The following is a 21,832-nucleotide window of genomic DNA, read 5'->3' as shown; positions in this document are numbered from 1 at the left end:
CAATACCAGATATCAAGCTGTATTACAAAGCCACTGTTCTCAAAACTGCCTGGTACTGGCACAAGAACAGACATACAGATCAATGGAATAGAATAGAGAACCCAGAAATCGACCCAAACCACTATGCCCAATTAATATTCGACAAAGGAGGCAAGAGCATACAATGGAGTCAAGACAGTCTCTTCAATTAATGGTGTTGGAAAAATTGGACAGATACATGCAAAAAGATGAAACTAGACCACCAACTCACACCATACACAAAAATAAACTCAAAATGGATAAAGGACTTAAACATAAGATGGGAAACCATAAAAATACTAGAGGAATCCACAGGCAGCGAAATCGCAAACACATGCCGAAGGAATTTCTTCTCTGATACAGCTCCTAGGGCAATGGGAACTAAAGAGAAAATAAACAAATGGGACTACATCAAAATAAAAAGCTTTTGCACAGCAAAGGAAACCATCAGCAAAACAACAAGAAAGCCCACTGCATGGGAGAACATATTTGCCAATGTTATCACCAATAAGGGATTAATCTCCAACATTTACAGGGAACTTATGCAACTTAACAAAAGGAAGATAAACAATCCAATTAAAAAATGGGCAACGGACCTAAATAGACACTTTTCGAAAGAAAACATACAGAAGCCAGCATCACCCTAATACCAACACCAGATAGAGACAACACAATAAAGGAGAATTATAGGCCAATATCCCTCATGAACATAGATGCCAAAATACTCAACAAAATTCTAGCAAATCGAATCCAGCAATACATCAGAAAGATCATACACCATGACCAAGTAGGATTTATCCCGGGGATGCAAGGATGGTACAATATCCACATATCAATAAACGTGATACATCATATAAACAAATTGAGAGATAAAAATCACATAGTCATATCAATTGACGCAGAAAAAGCATCAATTGACGCAGAAAAAGATGCAAATCAAAACGACAAAATGCGGTATCATTTCACACCTGTCAGAATGGCTATCATCAACAAATCAACAAACAACAAGTGTTGGAGAGGATTTGGAGAAAAAGAAACCCTTCTGCACTGCTGGTGGGCATGCAGACTGGTGCAGCCACTGTGGAGAACAGTATGGAGTTTCCTCAAAAAACTAAAAATGGAACTCCCATTTGACCCAGTGATCCCACTTCTAGAAATATATCCCAAGAAGCCAGAAACACCAATCAGAAAAGATATATGCACCCCTATGTTCATAGCAGCACAATTCACTATAGGTAAGATTTGGAAACAGCCTAAGTGCCCATCAGCAGATGAGTGGATTAAAAAACTGTGGTACATCTACACAATGGAATACTACTCTGCATTAAAAAAGAAGGAACTCTTGCCATTTGCAACAGCATGGATGGAACTGGAGAGCATTATGCTAAGTGAAATAAGCCAGTCAGAGAAAGATAAATACCACATGATCTCACTCATTTGTGGAATATAGAAAACAACATAGACTGATGACTAGGGACAGATCCAAAGACAGAGAAACAGTGATCAGACTGTCAATCCCTGGAGGGAAAGTAGGGGAGGGTGGGGGTAAGGGGAAGAGATCAACCAAAAGACTTGTATGCGTGCATATAAGCCAAACTAATGGACACAGACAACAGGGGGATGAGAGCATGAGTGTGTGTGGCGGGGAAGGTTGGGGGTTAATGGGGGGATGAGGATACATTTGTAATATCTTAACCAATAAAGAAATTAAAAAAAAAAAGAAAAGGAGGACACCAAAGTTACTCATTATATGATAGCTAGTAAAAATAAAGTACGTTTAAATATACATAGGACAAAGAAAAAAATATCAAAAAAAACAAGAGAATATACATTCCCTTGTCCTACTAATATATATAATAGTTGTAGGACTGTGAAATATACAGGGTGTCCCCAAAAATTTATACACACTGTAACAGCTGATAGCTCAATTTTGAAAATGAAATGTATTTTATTTTATTATTATTTTTTAAAATATATTTTATTGATTTTTTACAGAGAGGAAGGGAGAGGGATAGAGAGTGAGAAACATCGATCAAAGAGGAACATCGATCAGCTGCCTCCTGCACACTCCCCACTGGGGATGTGCCCGCAACCAAGGTACATGCCCTTGGCCGGAATCGAACTTGGGACCCTTGAGTCCGCAGGCCGACGCTCTATCCACTGAGCCAAACCGGTCAGGGCGAAAATGAAATGTATTTTAATAAATATTGCCTTTATGCCAGTCCGGTGTAGCTCAGTGGTTGAGCAAAGACCTATGAACCAGGAGGTCAAGGTTCGATTCCAGGTCAGGGCACATGCCTAGGTTGTGGGCTTGATTCCAAGTGTGGGGCATGTAGGAGGCAGCCAATCAATGATTCTCTCTCATCATTGATGTTTCTATCTCTCTCTCCCTTCCTCTCTGAAATCAATAAAAATATATTTTTGAAAAATAAATAAACACTGCCTTTAAAATTATTCAAAATGTATGTATACATTTGGGACACCCCATATGAACATTGTTTACACTATTTTTCAAAGTTGTTATAATGTAACCAAAGAATTTACATAATATAAACATGGAAAAATAAAATTGAGGGGAAACAAAACAAAATAACTGGGAAGAAGGAAAAGGGAGGATATTGTGGCAAAGTATAGAAAGGGCTTTTAGGTCAGGGAGGTGGTCTGTCAGTGAGGCAGGGAAATCTAAACATTTAGAATATGCTACATTCCTCCTTTACCACAGAAACTGTAGCACTCTTTTAGGATTAACCTAAAAGTGGCCAAGGTTACTGATTTCTTTTTGTCCCGATTTTAGTAGAATTATAAGAATTCAGACATTAGAATAGGACTGTCATTTCTCATTTTTATATTTAACCTTTGTCACACAGATGAACTCAGAACTACTGTTCATCCATCATTTTCCTTCTCTGTTTATACTTTGGGTTGAATATGAACTAATTAATATACGAGAATGAAAGTTTTAGATCACATACATTATAGGTTGCTTAAAAAAATATTTTATAACATAAAAGTGACTGACTCAATATTTATTATGCCTCCTAACTTCTCCAGTTGAAGTAAAAGAAATCAACAATAGAAGACCTCATGTAAATGATAAAAAAGTAATTTTAATTTTATGCTTTTTACATCTTTGATTAAATTTTCATAGAGGGATGCCATAGCTAATAAATAGCTGAGTCTACCCTCCTATTAGATTTGTTCAGTAGACATTCTCCCCAACATACAATAAATGGAATTTTTCTGATTATTTAATACTTATAACCTCTTTTTTCCCCTCCAAAATGTCTATATTTTCTTGAATATTGTCTAATAATTTAAAATCATTATTATGACCCAAGTTGAAAATGATATTTATTCATCACCACATTTTCAATCTCTAGCTTAACTTTTATTTATACTTAGGGATGTTACAAACTTTGTGGCAATAGAGATGATACAATCATTGCAACTCCTAAATTTTAAATGTCCATTTTATTCCTTTAACTTTGATATGATATTATACCACAGATGAGAGTTGGAGTCAGGTATCTTCCAGAGAAAAAGGCAGGAACTTGTTAGATATTCAGGAATGAAACCTTATCTTCATTCTTTCTAAAAATAGAGGCATGCCTGCCAAGGCAAAAACTGCAAAACACTTAATACTATTCACAAGTTAGAAATTTCTTATCAACTTCAATTCTGTCCTACTAATACACTACAATATTTTATACTAAAAACTAGAGGCCCGGTGCACAAAATTTGTGCATGGGATGGGGGTGCGGTCCATCAGCCCGGCCTGCACTCTCTCCAATCTGGGACCCCTAAAATGGCAGTCAGACATCCCTCTCACAATCCAGGACCGCTGGCTCCTAACCGCTCACCTGCTTGCCTGCCTGATCACCCCTAACCACTCTGCCTGCCTGCCTGATGCCCCTAACTGCCTCTGCCTCGGCCCCACCACCGTGGCTTTGTCTGGGAGGATGTCTGGAAGACGTCCGGTCCAATTAGCATATTACCCTATTATTAGTATAGATACCCTCAAGGAAAGTATTGTTTCATGCATAGCCTGGAAATGGGTAATTCCCCACCTAACCAAACAAGCCTAAATAAATATAATCTGGTTACTTAATTTCGGATGTGCCTCAAATGATTCTGGTCACAGGTCTGAGCACATAATAGGTTCACTTATCTCCAGACCTTTGTTCAGACTGTTTCCTAAGACTGAACCTCCTTCCCTACTAATGTTTTTTTTTTTTAATTAAATCTTTATTGTTCAGATTATTACATTTGTTCCTCTTTTTTTCCCCCATAACTCCCCTCCTTCCAGCTCCCACCCCGCCCTCCGCCCTCACTCCCCACCCACTATGTTCATCCATAGGTGCACGATTTTTGTCCAGTCTCTTCCCGCATCTTTCACACCCGTTTTTCCCCCAAGAAGAGTCAGTCCATTCCCTTTCTATGTCCCTGATTCTATTATAATCACCAGTTCATTCTGTACATCAGGTTATTTATTCACTTGATTCTTAGATTCATTTGTTGATAGATGCATATTTGTTGTTCACAGTTTGTATCTTTACCTTTTTCTTCTTCTTCCTTTTCTTAAAGGATACCTTTCAGCATTTCATATAATACTGGTTTGGTGGTGATGAACTCCTTTAGCTTTTTCTTATCTGTGAAGCTCTTTATCTGACCTTCAATTCTGAATGATAGCTTTGCTGGATAAAGTAATCTTGGTTGTAGGTTCTTGCTATTCATCATTTTGAATATTTCTTGCCACTCCCTTCTGGCCTGCAAAGTTTCTGTTGAGAAATCAGCTGACAGTCGTATGGGTATTCCCTTGTAAGTAACTGAGTTTCTTTCTCTTGCTGCTTTTAAGATTCTCTCTTTGTCTTTTGCTCTTGGCATTTTAATTATTATGTGTCTTGGTGTGGTCCCCTTTGGATTCCTTTTGTTTGGGGTTCTCTGCGCTTCCTGGACTTGGAAGTCCATTTCTTTCACCAGGTGGGGGAAGTTTTCTGTCATTATTTCTTCAAATAGGTTTTCAATATCTTGCTCTCTCTCATCTTCTGGTACCCCTATAATTCTGATGTTGGTACATTTGAAGCTGTCCCAGAGGCTCCTTACACTATCTTCGTATTTTTGGGTTCTTTTTTCATTTTGCTTTTCTGGTTGGGTATTTCTCGCTTCTTCGCATTTCAAATCTTTGACTTGATTCTTGCGCTCCTCTGGTTTGCTGTTGGGAGTCTGTATAATATTCTTTATTTCAGTCAGTGTATGCTTACTTTCTAGATGGTCCTTTATCACACCATCGAGGGTCTCATTAGATTTCCTGTACATCTCATCAAGTTTATCGACAGACTCTAGAAGCCTCTTGAGAGACCTCAAAAGTGTGGTTCTGAACTCAATATCCTCCCTTGATAGTTTTGTCCTGTTTCTTTGTCTCCGCATTTTTTACGCTTTCTTGGTACACCCCCTAGTGGTCTTTGTGCGCAGTCTTGTTGTAGTTAAGCCTTGATTGTTATAGTTAATACTAGAGGGATTTGACCTCCAGACCGACTGGCTGTGATAATCAGCTGTGTTTGCAGTGAAGAACTTGTGTCCTCTAGGGAGGTGCTAACCTAGCCTTTGCCTGAGGCTATCCAGCAAATGCCTCTGTGCAGGGCTTGGGCGGGGCGGGTCCCATGGGATGAACAGGGCGGAGGAGGGAGCAGTTATGGCTGCTCTCAGTCCGTCCCCAGGGGCTCTGCCTCTCTGTCCCAGCAACAGCTGCAAACCTCGGAGGGACCATAGCCAGACAGTCCCGCTTCTCCTGTTTGAGTCTGGGTCCCTAGAGACTCACCCGGATCTGGAGCTCTGAGTCTGAGGCTCCCTCCGGATTGAAACAGACAACCGCGCCCTCAGCCACCTGCCCGCGCCGCGCGCACTCCGCACCTTAGTATTTTACTTCAGCACTGCGCCTCCTCTGATTCTCGGTTCCTCCTAGTTGTAGAACTTCCATTCAGCCAGCCTTCCTGTGGTTCTGGATGATGTCCATTCCGTCTTTTAGTTGTATTTTTGAAGTGGTTGTTCGAGGCAGCAAACTCCGGCGTTAACCTATGCCGCCATCTTGGTTTTCCTTTAATAATTTTTTAGGGTTATCTCCTTACATATCTTGACAAGCATAAAATGACTATTTGCTTAGTATTTTACTTCAGCACTGCATCTCCTCTGATTCTCGGTTCCTCCTAGTTGTAGAACTTCCATTCAGCCAGCCTTCCTGTGGTTCTGGATGATGTCTGTTCCGTCTTTTAGTTGTATTTTTGAAGTGGTTGTTCGAGGCAGCAAACTCCAGCGTTAACCTATGCCGCCATCTTGGTTTCTCCCCTACTAATGTTGATAGAATGCCTATTAGCTTTAAGGGGTCTGTCTTTAGACTATCTCAGTAAAACCTTCCACAAAATCTTATTCTTGGTTTATAGGATCAACGTTTGAAACCATACATAGGTAGAATTTAATTACATTCAATTTAAAATACCATGCCATAGTTTTTTTCTTTATTGATTTCAAATTGAGCTACATAATGGGCAACTTTGTAGATGAGCACTAGACTCATTAAGAAATAGAAAAATGTATTAATAAATCTTTAGTAACCATCATAATGCTAAAAAAGTAACAAAATTACATAACTAAACATGATATAACTTCTTCATGATAAATAGAATTTACTTCCAAAGATGCTTTAAAAAATAATCTAGTCCATCCCTAGTTTTTTTACACTCATAATCTTCTTATTATACACCCCGAAAATCTTTTCAATGCTGAGTACTCATGAGTGAATAGTCCTTAATAGACCGTCATATTCATCTTATCTGTGTCTTTGTACTTCAATGTTAGATTTATCATAATTAGATGAAAAGTATGGCTTTCTGCTTCATACGATCTGACTAAACTGTATCATATTGAAGAAAAATGAAAAATTTAAATGTTCAAAGGCCAAATCATTTGAAAAAGGAAGATTGCTCTTCAGTTGTGGTTCATTTTCAAGTGCTGGGTTATGGCCTTGATCACATCAGTGAAGTCACTAAAATCCTTTTTTAAGTATATAAAGTATTTAGAAAAGAAGAAAGGCAAACAAAACCACAAAATAATTCATGTTAATAACTTCATACACAGATCCTAGGGAGACTTGCAAGGCTGACTTCTGCTTTATGTCACTTATCCATGTTTGGGTTTTTAATGAGACTAAAAATAATTTATTAAGCCTACATTTGCTTAATCAGTGCTTCAAGTCAGCAAGTACTTAAATACTGAGAGACATTATTTTTTACATAAAAGTTTCTCAACTTATAAAACATTTTCTATTGACAGATAAGGCATAGAAAAATGCTGATGACATCTGCTAAGCTTTACTTATGAAAACTTAAAGAAATCCTATGGGATAACATCACTCCATTTTTCTTGGAGTACCTCTGATGGAGACTTCTTAAAAAAAGTCTGGAAATAATTAGAAACTATTACAGTACCTAGAAAAGTTTACTTGAAAACTAAATCTGCTATTCATCAAAGAACACAACACAATCAGAACACAATGTAAAATAAGGTGCACATATAGGATAACCCTGATTTTAAAAACTTAAAACAAGTTTAGAGAAGACAGCATTAGACCAGTGATATACTGTAGAAAACATCATATTTAAATTATTAAACACTGTTTTTTTCCAAAATAATATCTATCTTGATTTTTTTATTTTACAAATGACAGAAAATCATTTTTTCCAAAGATGCTAAGTACAACTTTAATATAAATTAAAAGAGAGTAAGAATAGTCAATTATTAATATTTAATTTTGTGTCATAAATATTACATGGAAAAGCAAAGTATCCAAAACACAGTAAAAAAATGTTTTGGGTATTTCTGGAAAAATAAATGCAATGCTAACAGCTTCTTAAAATATAAAATATGTTTTCTACAGAGACCAAAAATTCCACTGGTAGGGGTGGGGGTAGACTGGATGGCATGTCCTTTGGAGCTGAAAAGGCTATCCACATGAACTGAATTATTCTTGACAAGTACCTTCAGACACTTGTAATGTGATCTCATGTAAATTCAGACCATATTTTGCACACAAACCACTGGTAATAGTAAGTTTAATCAGGAGCTCAGATAAGAAAGAAAACTAATATCCTTAATTATCAGAGTAGTTAACATGAAATTTCCCAAATGGAAAGCACAAAAAATAAAAGCATTTAATGTGTTGTAGCAAATAAAAGAAAAGGGCTGCAAGAAATGTTACATTTTCCTTTTCTTTTTCAATCCTTAGCTACCCATTCTCAACAAAATTTTGTTCTTCAGTGGTTTATAAATTTGGAAAAAAGTAAAGCACATTTTAAGCAAATAAATATACTGGAATATTCCATTAGCATTAAAAGTTTATTTTAACCAAGAATTAAATCACAGTGTGGATAACATCTTAGCTGTAATTCCTAATATATATATATATATATATATATATATATATATATATTAGAGGCCCAATGCATGAAATTCATGCAAGGGCCTTGGCCCTCACAGCCCCAGCTGCCTTGGCTGGCCCTCGCAGCCCCAGCTTCATCTGGAAGGTCGTCTGGACAGTTGGCCGGAAGGATGTCCAGACGGTTGTTCTGCTGTTTGGTCTAATTAGCATATTAGCTCTTTATTATGTAGGATATTATTCATTCATATTTTTAAATATTTTATTAGTAGTAATAACTGCTCATCATAATAACATGGAAATATCAATACTTAAAAGAGGCGATTGTAAAATAAAATGTAAGTACAACTCAGAACTCTGCAGCTTAAAAGATTTCTTAGGATTGCCTTCTGCCTTGCCGCAAACACAGCCTACAGAACTGTGCTAATTCTACAGGGATCAGCTCCATTGTTCAAGAGATGCATTAAGGCCTGTAGACGAGAACCCAGCTTTGGAGAGTGCTATGCCAAGCAATCTCCCACAGCAGCATTAACTATATTTATTTCTCTTCATCAGAAGTCTGCTACTGCTATGGGATGCCCTGCTAATGGGTGAAACTAGAATATAAATCATGTTGCATTTGACTAGTAAAGAACAATGATAGATTATTTTTAGAAACTTTTAAGGCATCCATTTTCTTGTGTCCTTAAAACCAAGGTTTTATATACACCCATGGAACAATTAATGACCTACAACAATGGTTGATGGTTTTATAATTTTGAAGTAGAATATAAACTTCTCCCACCTGAATTTAAAAAGAGAAATTACTCATCTGCTTCTTTAAAAATATTTTGTGAAAAGCAACATTTGAGCTTAAGAGAAAATAATACAGTTGGAGCTTTTTTAAAAAACAAACATACATTTCTAAGTCACTTCCATGAGGTGTATTTAATCAATTAACCACTTGAAATATTTAAGTGCACTTTGAATTATTTTTAAAATCACCTTAAAAATCAAACTGAGAGACATGCTTATAATTGCTTTGCTGAAACACGGAAAGAAAGTGCACAGCACAGAGAGCTTGAATTTCTCACTCTTCCTTTCAATCAATATCTGAGGCAAAGTTTCATCTCTAGGGCCTTTAATGGCAGGAATTCCTGGAGCCAGCAAATGAGTAATGTTAAACCTATGATTAGATGATGAGGCCATCAAAGACACTAGACCCTAATGCTACACTCTTCTTTATTTCTCTCAACTGCAGTGAAAACCAGAGCTAAGGAAAAAGGAATTTAAAGCTATTTTTTCATAAAAGCATTTTTTTTAATGTGCATCATTAAGATCCTAAAAGGTCCAGATAGATCTCTCAGAATGTCTCTCGAACTCAGGACTCAGGTATTAGGTAACAATTTTCAAGTGCCTTGAAGATGAACTCCTGCTGGGGATGCTGTTTTCTTTAATGTCTTTTTAAAATTCTTGCTGGCTGAAAAGGGGGAAATGGACCTAATGATTTTCCCTATGAACATATTCTTGAAGAAAGTAAACCTGAAGACTGGAAATCAATCGGTAAGTTTTTGGTTTATTTTTGCTGATGTTTTACAGGATCTACTGAAGCCATATTGTTTTTTTATTTGGGAGTCAGCTTTTAGGCAAACCTCTGGTCAGTAACTAGAAACTGTTTAATTGTACTTTACTTTTGTTGAGGAAACTAGGAATAAATGTAATAATACTTATTACAAAACATAAATAACCTCTTTTCTCATTCTCATATTACAAAATATGTATACTTAAAAATCAGAATCACAAACATACTTGAAAGAGCTGGTGAGAAGAAAGACCATTAGGTACCCAATTTAGTTATCAGAAAAATGTAATATATATATGCTTAATTTTATTATAATTGCTAGGAAGAAAAAATATCCAACAATTACTATTCTATTTTTAATTTTGATTACTAAAGAAAAGGACAAGTAGATTTGTAGAATTTACACTGAAATATACAAATTCCACTTAAAAAAAGAAAAGAGAAAGGTATCACATCAAAGACAACCCACTGATGAGCTGTATTTATACTTTGGCTATTGCATAAAAAAAAAAACAACAACTTAATTTTCATTATCTGGAATCTAACAGAGAAGAAATCATGCAATTAATAATAAAAAATAAAATGATAAATTTTATTGTATCATCTTTAAGAGATGGGATATAAAAAGATAAATAACAAATTTTGTATATATATATGGAGATAAAAAGATAGGGAACAATAGCAGGATAGGAAGGGTGGAAAAGAATAAGAAAGCTACAGAGAGTAGAAGAAGGGGGAGGGAGACTAAATCAATATATACATGGTAAGATCATCTACATATAAGTATATCTCAATATAAATTACTTTTTTCATCTATGAGATGATAGATGAAAGTTTAAAATATATAAACATATACATATATATGCATAATCATTCTATTGTTAGAGACATACAAAAAAATCAAGTGAATGAGATTTCGTACCTGAGAACAAAGCAGCATAACAAGCTCAACCACAGAAGTACTGGACTTCATACAAACAAGGCCTATAATAAAGAAGGGTTTAAAAAAAATGAAATTACAATGGTAGACACATTATCATTCCAAGTTAATTCATGATATAGTTTTAACTTTAGAACTCCTAAAATAACATAAATGGACACATTAACTAACATATACTTTATTGAATTTATTAGGGTGACATTGGTTAATAAAATTACTTAGGTTTCAGGTATACAATTCTATAATACATCATTTGTATATTGTATTGTGTGTTTACTCCCCAATTCAAGTTTCCTTCCTTCACCACTTATCTTGCCTTTATCATTGACATATTCTATAGCATTAATTTTTAAATATTCAGGTATTCATGATGTAAAAAATATCTTTAATGTCAATTTTTAAGTCAATTTTTAAATTGACCTCATGTTTGGGTTATTTATTTGGTCAAGGCATTTCTTATATTTAAACAAGGTGGGAATAGTTATCAAAATTGACGAGGGAGTTAGACCTTCTTTCATTACAATGACATTTGTTATGTGATTCTTTCTTGAAGCACAGAACAATAATCATTGAAGATCTACCTAAATTTTCTTCCAAAAGGAAAAATTAAAATAATTTGCAAATAGGTAATTCTGCATTGGTTGTCAGTTGTTAAATGATTTTAAATATATTGGAAATGGAATTTTACACAATTAACATATTAAACAACACTTATAAAATCTTCCAGTGTTCTGTTTCCAAAGTCTCTGAACAGATATGGGGGGGGGGGGGGGGAATTAAATATTTACGAAATAATGGCTACTATTCATTGATCACTTACTATGTGACGGGCACTATGTGTTAAGTGCCTTAGGTACATGGTCTCATTTAATTTTCATTTAAACTCTGTTATATACTATTTTTATTCTCATTCCATAGGCAAGAAAATATTATTCCTATAAACATTAACTAATCATCCATACTTTTTCCAATAATAATGATAACTGCTGTATAACATGTAACAAAGCAGATCACGATTGGTACTTTTTAAAAGTGTCAACATAGAGGAAGATTAACCAAGAAGTAATAACCTCTGGTTGAGAGTATACTAATAATGATGATACAAATTGCTAACTTACAGTATACTTTTACAAGTTTGTCACTGTTTTTTTTAAATTAACTTGTTAGTTTATTTTTCTTTTTATATGAAGACAAATGTAATCATTATACGCTTTTTACAGTAAGAAATGCCATCGTCTTACATTAGTGGTGGCTAAATGGAGACTTGAAGCAAAACCAGTAATTTTTGTCTTCTTAAGGCAGTGATGGCCAACCGTTTGAGCTCGGCGTGTCAGCATTTTGAAAAACCCTAACTTAACTCCGGTGCCGTGTCACATATAGAAATTTTTTTATCTTTGCAACCATAGTAAAACAAAAATTTATATTTCTGACATTTATTTTATATATTTAAATGCCATTTAACAAAGAAAAAATCAACCAAAAAAATGAGTTCGTGTGTCACCTCTGACACGCGTGTCATAGGTTCGCCATCACTGTCTTAAGGTGATTTCAATAAACAGTTTCAACTGCTTTCTAGACACTAGCATGTATATTTGTTGTAGGGCGTGATAAATACCATTTTGTGTCCACTCTGCTGATGACCCTACCCTTATTGTACAGATAGAACAAGCTGTAAAAAGGTGCTAGTATTCCATCTTATCCGATCTTTGGGCAGACAGTTAACTAATGAAATAAGAGGCAGATGTGAGAAGCTCATTTAAGAGACAATTGGCATAACTGATCAGCAATTCTCATGCTCAGGAGCTAGAGCAGAAAGAAGCTAAATGGGACATTTATTACCTGTTGGCTACTCAACTATTTGAAATTCTGACACAGAAAAACTAAGTAAAAGGCCAAAGGACTATGCATAGCAAGAAGATCATAATTAAGATATGTACTGCATATGAATTTAGATTTAAACTGTAAGGCTATATAAAGAATGATTAGACTACAAGGCTATTTGAAGTGGCTATACAAAGAATCATTCACCATATATGTTATGTGCATTAGGAGTTTTTAAATACATAACAACTTGAAGTAAAAATTAGGAAAAACATGCAGTTACATTCATTTTTCACAGACTAATGTTTTAAATGAACAATCAAAATAAAATCTCCACATAACAAAAACATTCATAATTTTTACAAGTACTATCATAAGAAAAATATAAACAAATGCTCAATCAATACTTTGTTCCAAGAAAATTATAACAAATGGATAGAAAAATTGCAGATTATAAACAGTACTCTCAGTATTTTGAAAAAGGCCACTGTGATTTCAACTCCACAGACACTCACACCTTTACTAAACTAATATGTTGTCTAATTAGTTTTAAACAATATTAATTAATAGATTCTCTTCAAAAGAAAAACAAAACACTAACCTTGACAATGAGAACACAGTAGAGGCAATTTTGGAAGACTTACCAACCTTCAAAAATTTTATAATCACTTTGGTTGCAACTATTTCTAAGTGTTAACAAAAGTATTATTAAAAAAAACCGGTAAACTCCAATATTTTTTTTAGTGGTATTGAAAATAAAGCAGTCTGATAACACTCTGTCCTTGTATACTTTCTAAATAAAAAAACACACTCATATTTAAAAATTTAAGATGTAATTATAAAAATGGTTTTGTATAACTTTAGTCATAAGCTCAAATAGCCAAATTTCCTAATGATGCTAAAAATAACGCTGGCTATAAATGGATAAAGCATATATCTTATAAGTGTGTGTCTTAAACAGGTTGAGTTTTTTCTTTTTTGGCTTTGGCAAGGATTTCATAATCAAATTCACTTCTTTGATATTTCCTCATATATGCAAAGTATAGTGTTTGCACTCAGGAATTTACAATAATGAACAAGACATCATCTACCAGGGGTCCTCAAACTTTTTAAACAGGGGGCCAGTTCACTGTCCCTCAGACCTTTGGAGGGCCGGACTATAGTTTAAAAAAAAACTATGAACAAATTCCTATGCACACTGCACATATCTTATTTTGAAGTAAAAACAAAACAAAACGGGAACAAATACAATATTTGTATTTGCATGTGGCCTGTGGGCCGTAGTTTGAGGACCACTGATACACCTTCCACATGTTCCATACATTAATCCAATTTCTAGATTACCCAACATTTACATTGAGCGTTATTATTTACAATCACTTCCATATACACTATCTCATTCGATTGTCTTAACTCTGAATTAATTATTGTTAACTCATGTGATAGATAAAAAATGAAAAGACTCAGTTACTAGCCCAAGGTGTTTCACTCAGTAAGTGGTGGAACTGGAACTTGAATTCAAGTCATCTAACTTGGGAGCTCTTATCATGTTTGCTGTAGAGTTACATAAATTAGTTGACATTAATAGGATGGAAATGTGTGACTAAGAAAGGTCATACTGCTTAATTTCAACTTGGATGATTTTGACAGTTTTCTTGGAAAAAATAGCATATATTGGTCAGACATGGGGACAACAAGCACAACCATAATCAAGAAGTACAGAAGGAGCAGAGAGCAAAAAAATATTTTTTTGAAAGGCTTTATTCCTTGGGAGATGGATGACTTAGAGTTTAGGGGGTATTTGAAAGTGGGACTGGAGGGCTAGCCTACAATTCAAAGATAGATAAAGATTGAAAGAAATAAAATTATAAATGTTTTTTGAAAGTTAAAAGGAAGATTTTAGAGCAAGTTATAAAATGGGGAAATGATCTTATGGCTCCGTTTTGGCATTACTATTTCATGATGACTTTTCCTGCCTTCAATTAAAAAAGTGTCCCCAAAGGAGTTGTACATGTGTGCCTCTACAGCAGAATCTAGAAGTATTGGCCAATTAATAGAACATTTTCTTCAGCAAATATACATTCACCAGCATAAATATTCTGACTAGAACTACTAATTCAATACTGTATACTGTACCAGGTTACCAGTATAAAGTGAATACCTGGAGTGTAGATAACAAACATGTGAGAGAAAAAGGCCTATATATATTGGAGATATTTCATATATAGTAAGACAAACTGGGTAGTATGAGCTTTTGAGTATATTATGAACTACTTTGTTGAAAGACAAGGTTGGCTAACTGAGTGGCTAACATACAAGTACTTGAGATGATTAGTTAGGTAGACAAATTTGAGGTGGTGCAGATCCAGGCAACAAACAAAAAATGGGCGGAGCTGAGTAAATGGTTATCCAAAACACTGGCAGTTCTTTTGGGCTCACCCTTACTAGGGTTAAGAAGTCACTTTAACTCTCAGAACTACACTCTCTCACCATTAAAACAAACAAACAAAAAACAAACACTTAAGTTGTAAAATGAGTGTAAAGTTAAACTTTGACCTTGGAACACAGCTATCTTTCTTTGATACAAAGAACATTGAAAGGTACAGTGACCATCTTTTAATATAAAGTTGTCAGGCTCTTTTCAGTCAATGTGTAGGTTGACTTTATGTACCTGTAGAAGTAGAGGATCAATAAAAGAGCTTTAAAATGGTGTAGAGAAAGTCCATCTCTAGCAGGATGTTCCTCAAGGTGGGAGGTGAAAGGTTTTAAGCATTACAGCAACGGCAAGGAATCATATTCGTAGGTGGAATTCATCTTTTAAGTAGCATCAGAGTTATCTTTCAGCAAGGGCCCTCTTCCAAGGAGGAGACCAGTAGACATCCATGACTAGGGTGGTGCTCTGAGTGCATTCTCAATAAGAACCAATTAAATGAATAAATCTAGAAAACATCATTCAAAGAGTAATACTGTAGTTGATAAATTAAAAATATAAGCTTTTTGAGGAAAATAAGTATTTTTTTTTTGAGGAAGAGCCCAAGTGACTCAAAAATCATTTATTGAACATGTCTATTGGGATAGAAACCATGCCAAGTACTAAGTATAAAAAGAAGTAAGGAAAGTGGGCCAGATTATATGAACAAAATCATTATATACAATCCTAGGAGGTACAGAGAGAGTACAAAGTGTTAGAACAGGAAGAGCCAAGAGCAACTCTGGAGAATTAATAAGGAATGTGACATTTGAATTGGATGATCCTGAGCTTATCTGAATAAAAGAAGGAAAGAAGGGAAAGTCAATTGAGGTGAAAGAAAAATGTTAGAGGTATAAAGAAACATGAAATAGCTAGTAAAATCAAGTTGGAATGTTATGTTGGGGAGTGCAGATGTGAAAGAGGGTGAGCTTAAATGAAGACAGAAAGCTAGACAGAAGCAGAGCCATAATTGGCATATTTTTTCCTATTGGCAACAGAAAACCAGTGGAGATTTCAAACAAGGGTAGATAGAATCTAGTCAAATTTGGAAAGATCTCTTTCTCTCAGTGGTATAGGAAGAAACATGAACTGCAAAGTCAAGTTAAGATAATGAAGGCCTGAGATGAAGGTAGTGGCAATGCAGATTTGAAACACATTTTACCTTGAGACAATAAAATATTTTTGACAGAATATGAGGTTAAAGGGTAGTAGAGAGTAAAGGAGCAATCGAAGTGTGAGTGATGATACCTTTAACTGAGATAAGGAAACAAATGAAGGAGCAGGTTGGCAGAAAGAAAGTGCTGAGTTTAAATCTGATCAAAATCAGAAATAAAGATAGGCAAAAAAACTTAATTTTGAGATTATGATTTATTCTTTTAAAAAATTCTTTCAAGTATTACATGTCTCCTTTTCCCTCCATTGACCTCTCCCTGGCCACCCCAGCCCCCAGCACATGCCCTCACCCCGCTACTGACTGTGTCTATTGGTTATGCTTATATGCATATATACAAGTCCTTTGCCTAATCTCTTGCCCCCAACCCCCTCCTCTGCCTTCCCTCTGAAGTTTAATTGTCTATTCCAGTGATGGCGAACCTATGACAAGCGAACTCACTTTTTTGGTTGATTTTTCTTTGTTAAATGGCATTTAAATATATAAAATAAATATCAGAAATACAAATCTTTGTTTTACTATGGTTGCAAAGATCAAAAAATTTCTATATGTGACACGGCACCAGAGTTAAGTTAGGGATTTTCAAAATGCTGACACGCCGAGCTCAAAAGGTTCACCATCACTGGTCTATTCAATGCTTCTCTGTCTCTGAGTCTATTTTTGTTCATCAGTTTATGTTGTTCATTATATTCCACAAATGAGTGAGATCATGTGATATTTATCTTTCTCTGACTGGCTTATTTCACTTAGCATAATGCTCTCCAGTTCCACCCATGCTGGTGCAAATGGTAGGAATTCCTTCTTTTTTTTTTTTTACAGCAGCGTAGTATTCCATTGTGTAGATGTAACTTGGTTTTTAAATCCATTCAAGATGGTGTGGTTTCTGTGGCAGCGCTGGCCTCCTCACAAATGCTTGCAGTGGTAGCAGGGGCTCCCTGTCTAAGAGAGCCCAGTCCATCAGCCCCTGAAAGTCCTGAATGATCTAACTGTCACACACACACACACACACACACACACACACACACACACACCACATCCACACACTCCCCTTTTGCTCCCACTCACTCACACTCTCTTCCTCACTGCTGTCCTGCTGGCCGCCTTCTTCTTACATATGATGATTTATTCCAGTGGTTCCAAAACTTATTTGGCCTACCGCCCCCTTTCCAGAAAAAACATTACTCAGCGCCCCCTGGAAATTAATTTTTTAAAAATTTTAATAGCAATTAAAAAGAAAGATATATGTATTAATGTTTCTACCTTTTTCGTAAAATATAGTAAAGAAAGGTGTAAATTAGAAACATTGAAGTTTGAAATTATGAAACTATTTATTGAACTCAGAATAGAAAGGTAATACAAAAAAAGTTAAAACAAATGCACCTGTGGCCATCACCGCCCCTCTGGATCACTGCAGTGCCCACCAGGGGGCGGTAGCGCCCACTTTGGGAATCACTGATTTATTCTTTCGGTACCTCTGACAAACCAGATAGAAATAAGTCACATAGATAACACGGTATTGAAAAAAATATAATTGTGACATTTTTATTAGTCTCACTGGTATGTATATTAAAAATAGTTATTGTACCAGTACAGTTTTAAGATCTAGTTTTTCTATTTCTCCTCATAGTAAAATACATTACTTTATTTTCCATCAAATAGACATGACAAGTCTGATTATTTGAATTTTAAAAACCAAGTCTTTCCTGGACTATTAAGTTTTTAAATAAATTCCTAATGATTTAAATTTTTAAATCTCCAAATTAGTGGAGACTAATGGCACTGAAATAGTTTCATTTTAGTAATAAATAATGAAAAAAAACATAGACATTGAAAGGAATTTTGCATGCTCACTATGCTTCATTTGCTTTAGTCTCAGTGAAGTATAGCTGATAATTGGTTTGAAATTCTCTGTTCTATGTATTTTTCACATTGTGTCATGAAGCATTCTAAGATACAATGCAAAACTATAAATGTATATCTTTTAAGACTTCTGCAATATTTACATATCTCTATAAGCATACTAACAATTTCTTGTTTTTTAATATTCTTTTACTTTTCAAATCTGGAACATGCAATTTATTTTCCTATTTCATCATTGTGATATGCTCCTGTCTATAAAAACTTAGTTTCAGTATAATTTTTTAAGATATCTGAACTTAAAACTTAAAATTAGCAAACCAAGTAATTAATTTGGCTTTCTAATTTAAAACCAAAAACCAGACCCTCCCCCCCCCCAAAAAACACACAATATTAAACATCATTTAAAATAACAATGGCTAAAATTTTTATTATTGCTAAAATTTATAGATATGTAGTATAACTAACTACTCTTTCGACTCAACAATTTAAGATTGGTCTTATGTTGTTTTAGAGATTTTACTTTAATTTAAAAATGCATTATAAATGCAAACAGTGGCAATATTACCTTAAAGCAACTAAAATATCTAAAATAATGTTAAGTTCAGTTACTAAGAAAAGCCTTTTTAAGCATAATTAAACCATTATAGTTTATTTTTATATTTAGATTCTAAATTTTAACTGAAAAAATTCCCTAAAAATCCTATAAAGACAGTAAATCCATTCATTCATTGATTTACTTTATTTCACTAAAAACTAAGTTATGGAAATTTTACTGTCTTTAGAATAGGCACAATACTGAAGTCTCAGGATATATCATATATATCGAGTCAGCAAACATTTTCTGTAAAGTCACAGACAAATAAAATATTTTAGCCTTGGATGGCCACAGTCTCTATCATAGCTATTCAACCCTGCTATTGTAAGGTCAAATCAATCATAGACAATGTATAATAATATGAGCTTCGCTGTCTTCCAATAAAACTATTGACTCATTCCAAGGCATGAGTGTGGGTGTGTATGTGTGTTAGAGAGAGAAAACACATACAAATGCACACATACACATACATCTATAGATTTTTAAACCTGGAGGGGAAATTATTTTAGATTTATATCTATGATATTTTATATTCCAAAACCCAAAAAATCTCTGAAAAAAGCTTTTTTGTTATTGCAAACCCAGTTATCAGCAAAATTTCACCTAATGTGATTCTATTAAAATCTTTATCCCACTTAGTGTGAATATCTCTATGTATTACTGGAAACAAATCATTGTGTTTGATTAACAAGCTATCCCAGACCCCCCTGAAGATGCTATGAAATATACATATAGGTACTTATTACCTGTCTTAAATCCCCAAATATCTGAATTACAGGCACAACTGGCCCTAAGGTTTTAAAGAAAGCATTTCAGGCATTTATTAAAATAAATGTGACTCCTATTTTAAAAGTCAGAAATTAGTAATACTCCCTTATATGAAATGTTTTGAAAGATTAATAAAGAAATTAATATCATTAATATTAATTACAATTCCAAAGTAATTTGATATTGTAATTTTCCCGATGGAAATTCCATATGTTTTAAAAGAAATAAAAATCTATTTCTGTGTGTAAATGTTTGGCTAAATGTTTTGAAAGTGTAAACTTAGGACATTTAAATAGTTCAGAAATAGAATTAACTGAAACTGCAGTTATGCAATACCCCAATAATCATTTTGACTAATTTATTGAAATTGTTTCTCTAAATTGTTTCTTTTTTCAATCATTGTGTTGATACAGCCTAGGAATCTTATTGACTTGGATATTTTTTTATTTTTTATAGATTTGCTTCTGCTAACATTTTTTTGTGTTGTTGTTGAGCTGGAATTCCATAGACAATTTTCACAGAATAACAGATTACAAAAAAAAAAAAAATGAAGCTATAGTGATAGTTCCTACACAGATATTTACTGGTGATATGATTTAATATGAGAGGGACTGAAGAGATAGTCTCATGGCATTGATACCTATTACATGTGAAACACTACTGCTGCTCTGTTACATGCTTTAGTAACCAAGTTTGTGCAAGTCCATCAAAAACATCATGTCAAGGGAAATATTCAGGCAAATTCTTGAGTCCAATGTCACTTTTTTCATGTCATCCTGTGACTTTAACTTCTGTTTGCAGATTTGATTGAAGTACTATTTTTCATTTGCACATACTAAAAAATAGATTACAATTTCCAAATCACTTAGGATTATTGACGTTTTGAGTAGGCTGACTCTTAAGACATGTTCATTTAAATAGTTTATTTAAGGAACTATAAGTAAACCTGAGAGATGACAGTATTTGACTTCAAGTAACTAACAGTCCAGTTAAAAAGATAATATATTATTAAAAAAAGTCTAGTGCTATTACACTGAAAAAATTACAATAAAACTCTATTCTTCAAAATAACTTAAAACAATCATTTCTGAGGTTTTTATTAAATACTCTTGTTCATAGTATTAGTCTCAAATTTCCACTACAGAAATGAGTATCTTGCCCTTTTCTTCACTTCTGATTTAATCGCAACAAAAATGAATAAGTGTGAAATAAGGTAAATAAGAGACATTTTCACTATCATAAGTCATATGGATCCCTCAATTGTCTTTGGGTTAAATTTTATTTTTGAACCAACTTTTATATCACTCCTCTGCACCAACTTTCTTCTGCTCTCACTATGCTTCTTGAAATTCCAAAGAAACTCAATCAAATTCTAAAACTACTAAACTATATTGGTTCAAATTTTGACATAATCCATGAAAGACTCCGGTCCCATTCTTACTGAGAATGATATATTTGTTTTAGCCATGTATTTCACTTCAAGAAATACTAATAATCAAAAGAGTAAAAAAATACTCAGATAAATAGTCACACAATCAAATTACATTAATAGTTACAGTTGAGTAAAAATGGTTATACTAATGCCTTTATATTAAAAATAACTATTCTATAAAATATAGGATTCATTTTTTAAACACTGTATGTATAAATGTGTAATTTGGCCAGGGTGTTGTGGCTGAGTGATTGAGCGTCGACCCATGAATCAGGAGATTACGGTTTGATTGCAAGTCAGGGCACATGCCTGAGTAGCAGGCTGGGTCCCCAGTAGGGGGCGTGCAGGAAGCAGCCGATCCATGATTTTCTCATCATTGATGTTTCTATCTCTACCTCTCTCTCCCTCTCCCTCTCCTTTCTTCTCTGAAATCAATTAGAACATATAAAATGAATAAATAAATAAATGTATCACTTGTGTTATAGCTCCAAACAAACCAAATTCTGGCTTTCATTTGTATTCTCAAATAAATACATTTAATATCTTTAAGTTCTCAAATTCAAATAAATTTAAAGTTGCTTTTGTAATAATATATACCTTTAAGTTCTTTATTTTTTGGATTCAGGAAATCATTGGCTCATTTCTCTTCAATACTTAAATATAATGCAAAATGTAAGTACTATGTGTCACTTTTCTTGATCATGCACTCATGAAGTCAAAGATAAAAAACTATAACATAATTGGTAAAATAAAATCTTACCTAATAGA

General features: G+C 34.2%; 1 protein-coding gene across 5 annotated transcripts in view; it reads right to left on the bottom strand.

Annotated features, from left to right (window-relative positions):
* NBEA (neurobeachin) overlaps window positions 1-21,832 on the bottom strand; it is a 975,192-nt gene that overhangs the window by 515,712 nt on the left and 437,648 nt on the right. For all 5 annotated transcript variants that reach the window (XM_070409180.1, XM_070409183.1, XM_070409179.1 and 2 more), the window contains one exon: window positions 10,930-10,991. In XM_070409180.1, coding sequence (XP_070265281.1) covers window positions 10,930-10,991 — 62 coding nt within the window. The remainder of the gene's footprint in view (window positions 1-10,929; window positions 10,992-21,832) is intronic.

Source organism: Myotis yumanensis, unplaced genomic scaffold (assembly GCF_028538775.1).
Source record: "Myotis yumanensis isolate MYYU_CA2020_CCGP unplaced genomic scaffold, mMyoYum1.0.hap1 SCAF_3, whole genome shotgun sequence".
NCBI classification, from domain to species: Eukaryota; Metazoa; Chordata; class Mammalia; order Chiroptera; family Vespertilionidae; genus Myotis; species Myotis yumanensis.
The sequence above is the reverse complement of the archived record's forward strand: the minus strand, read 5'-3'. Positions and strand labels throughout refer to the sequence as shown.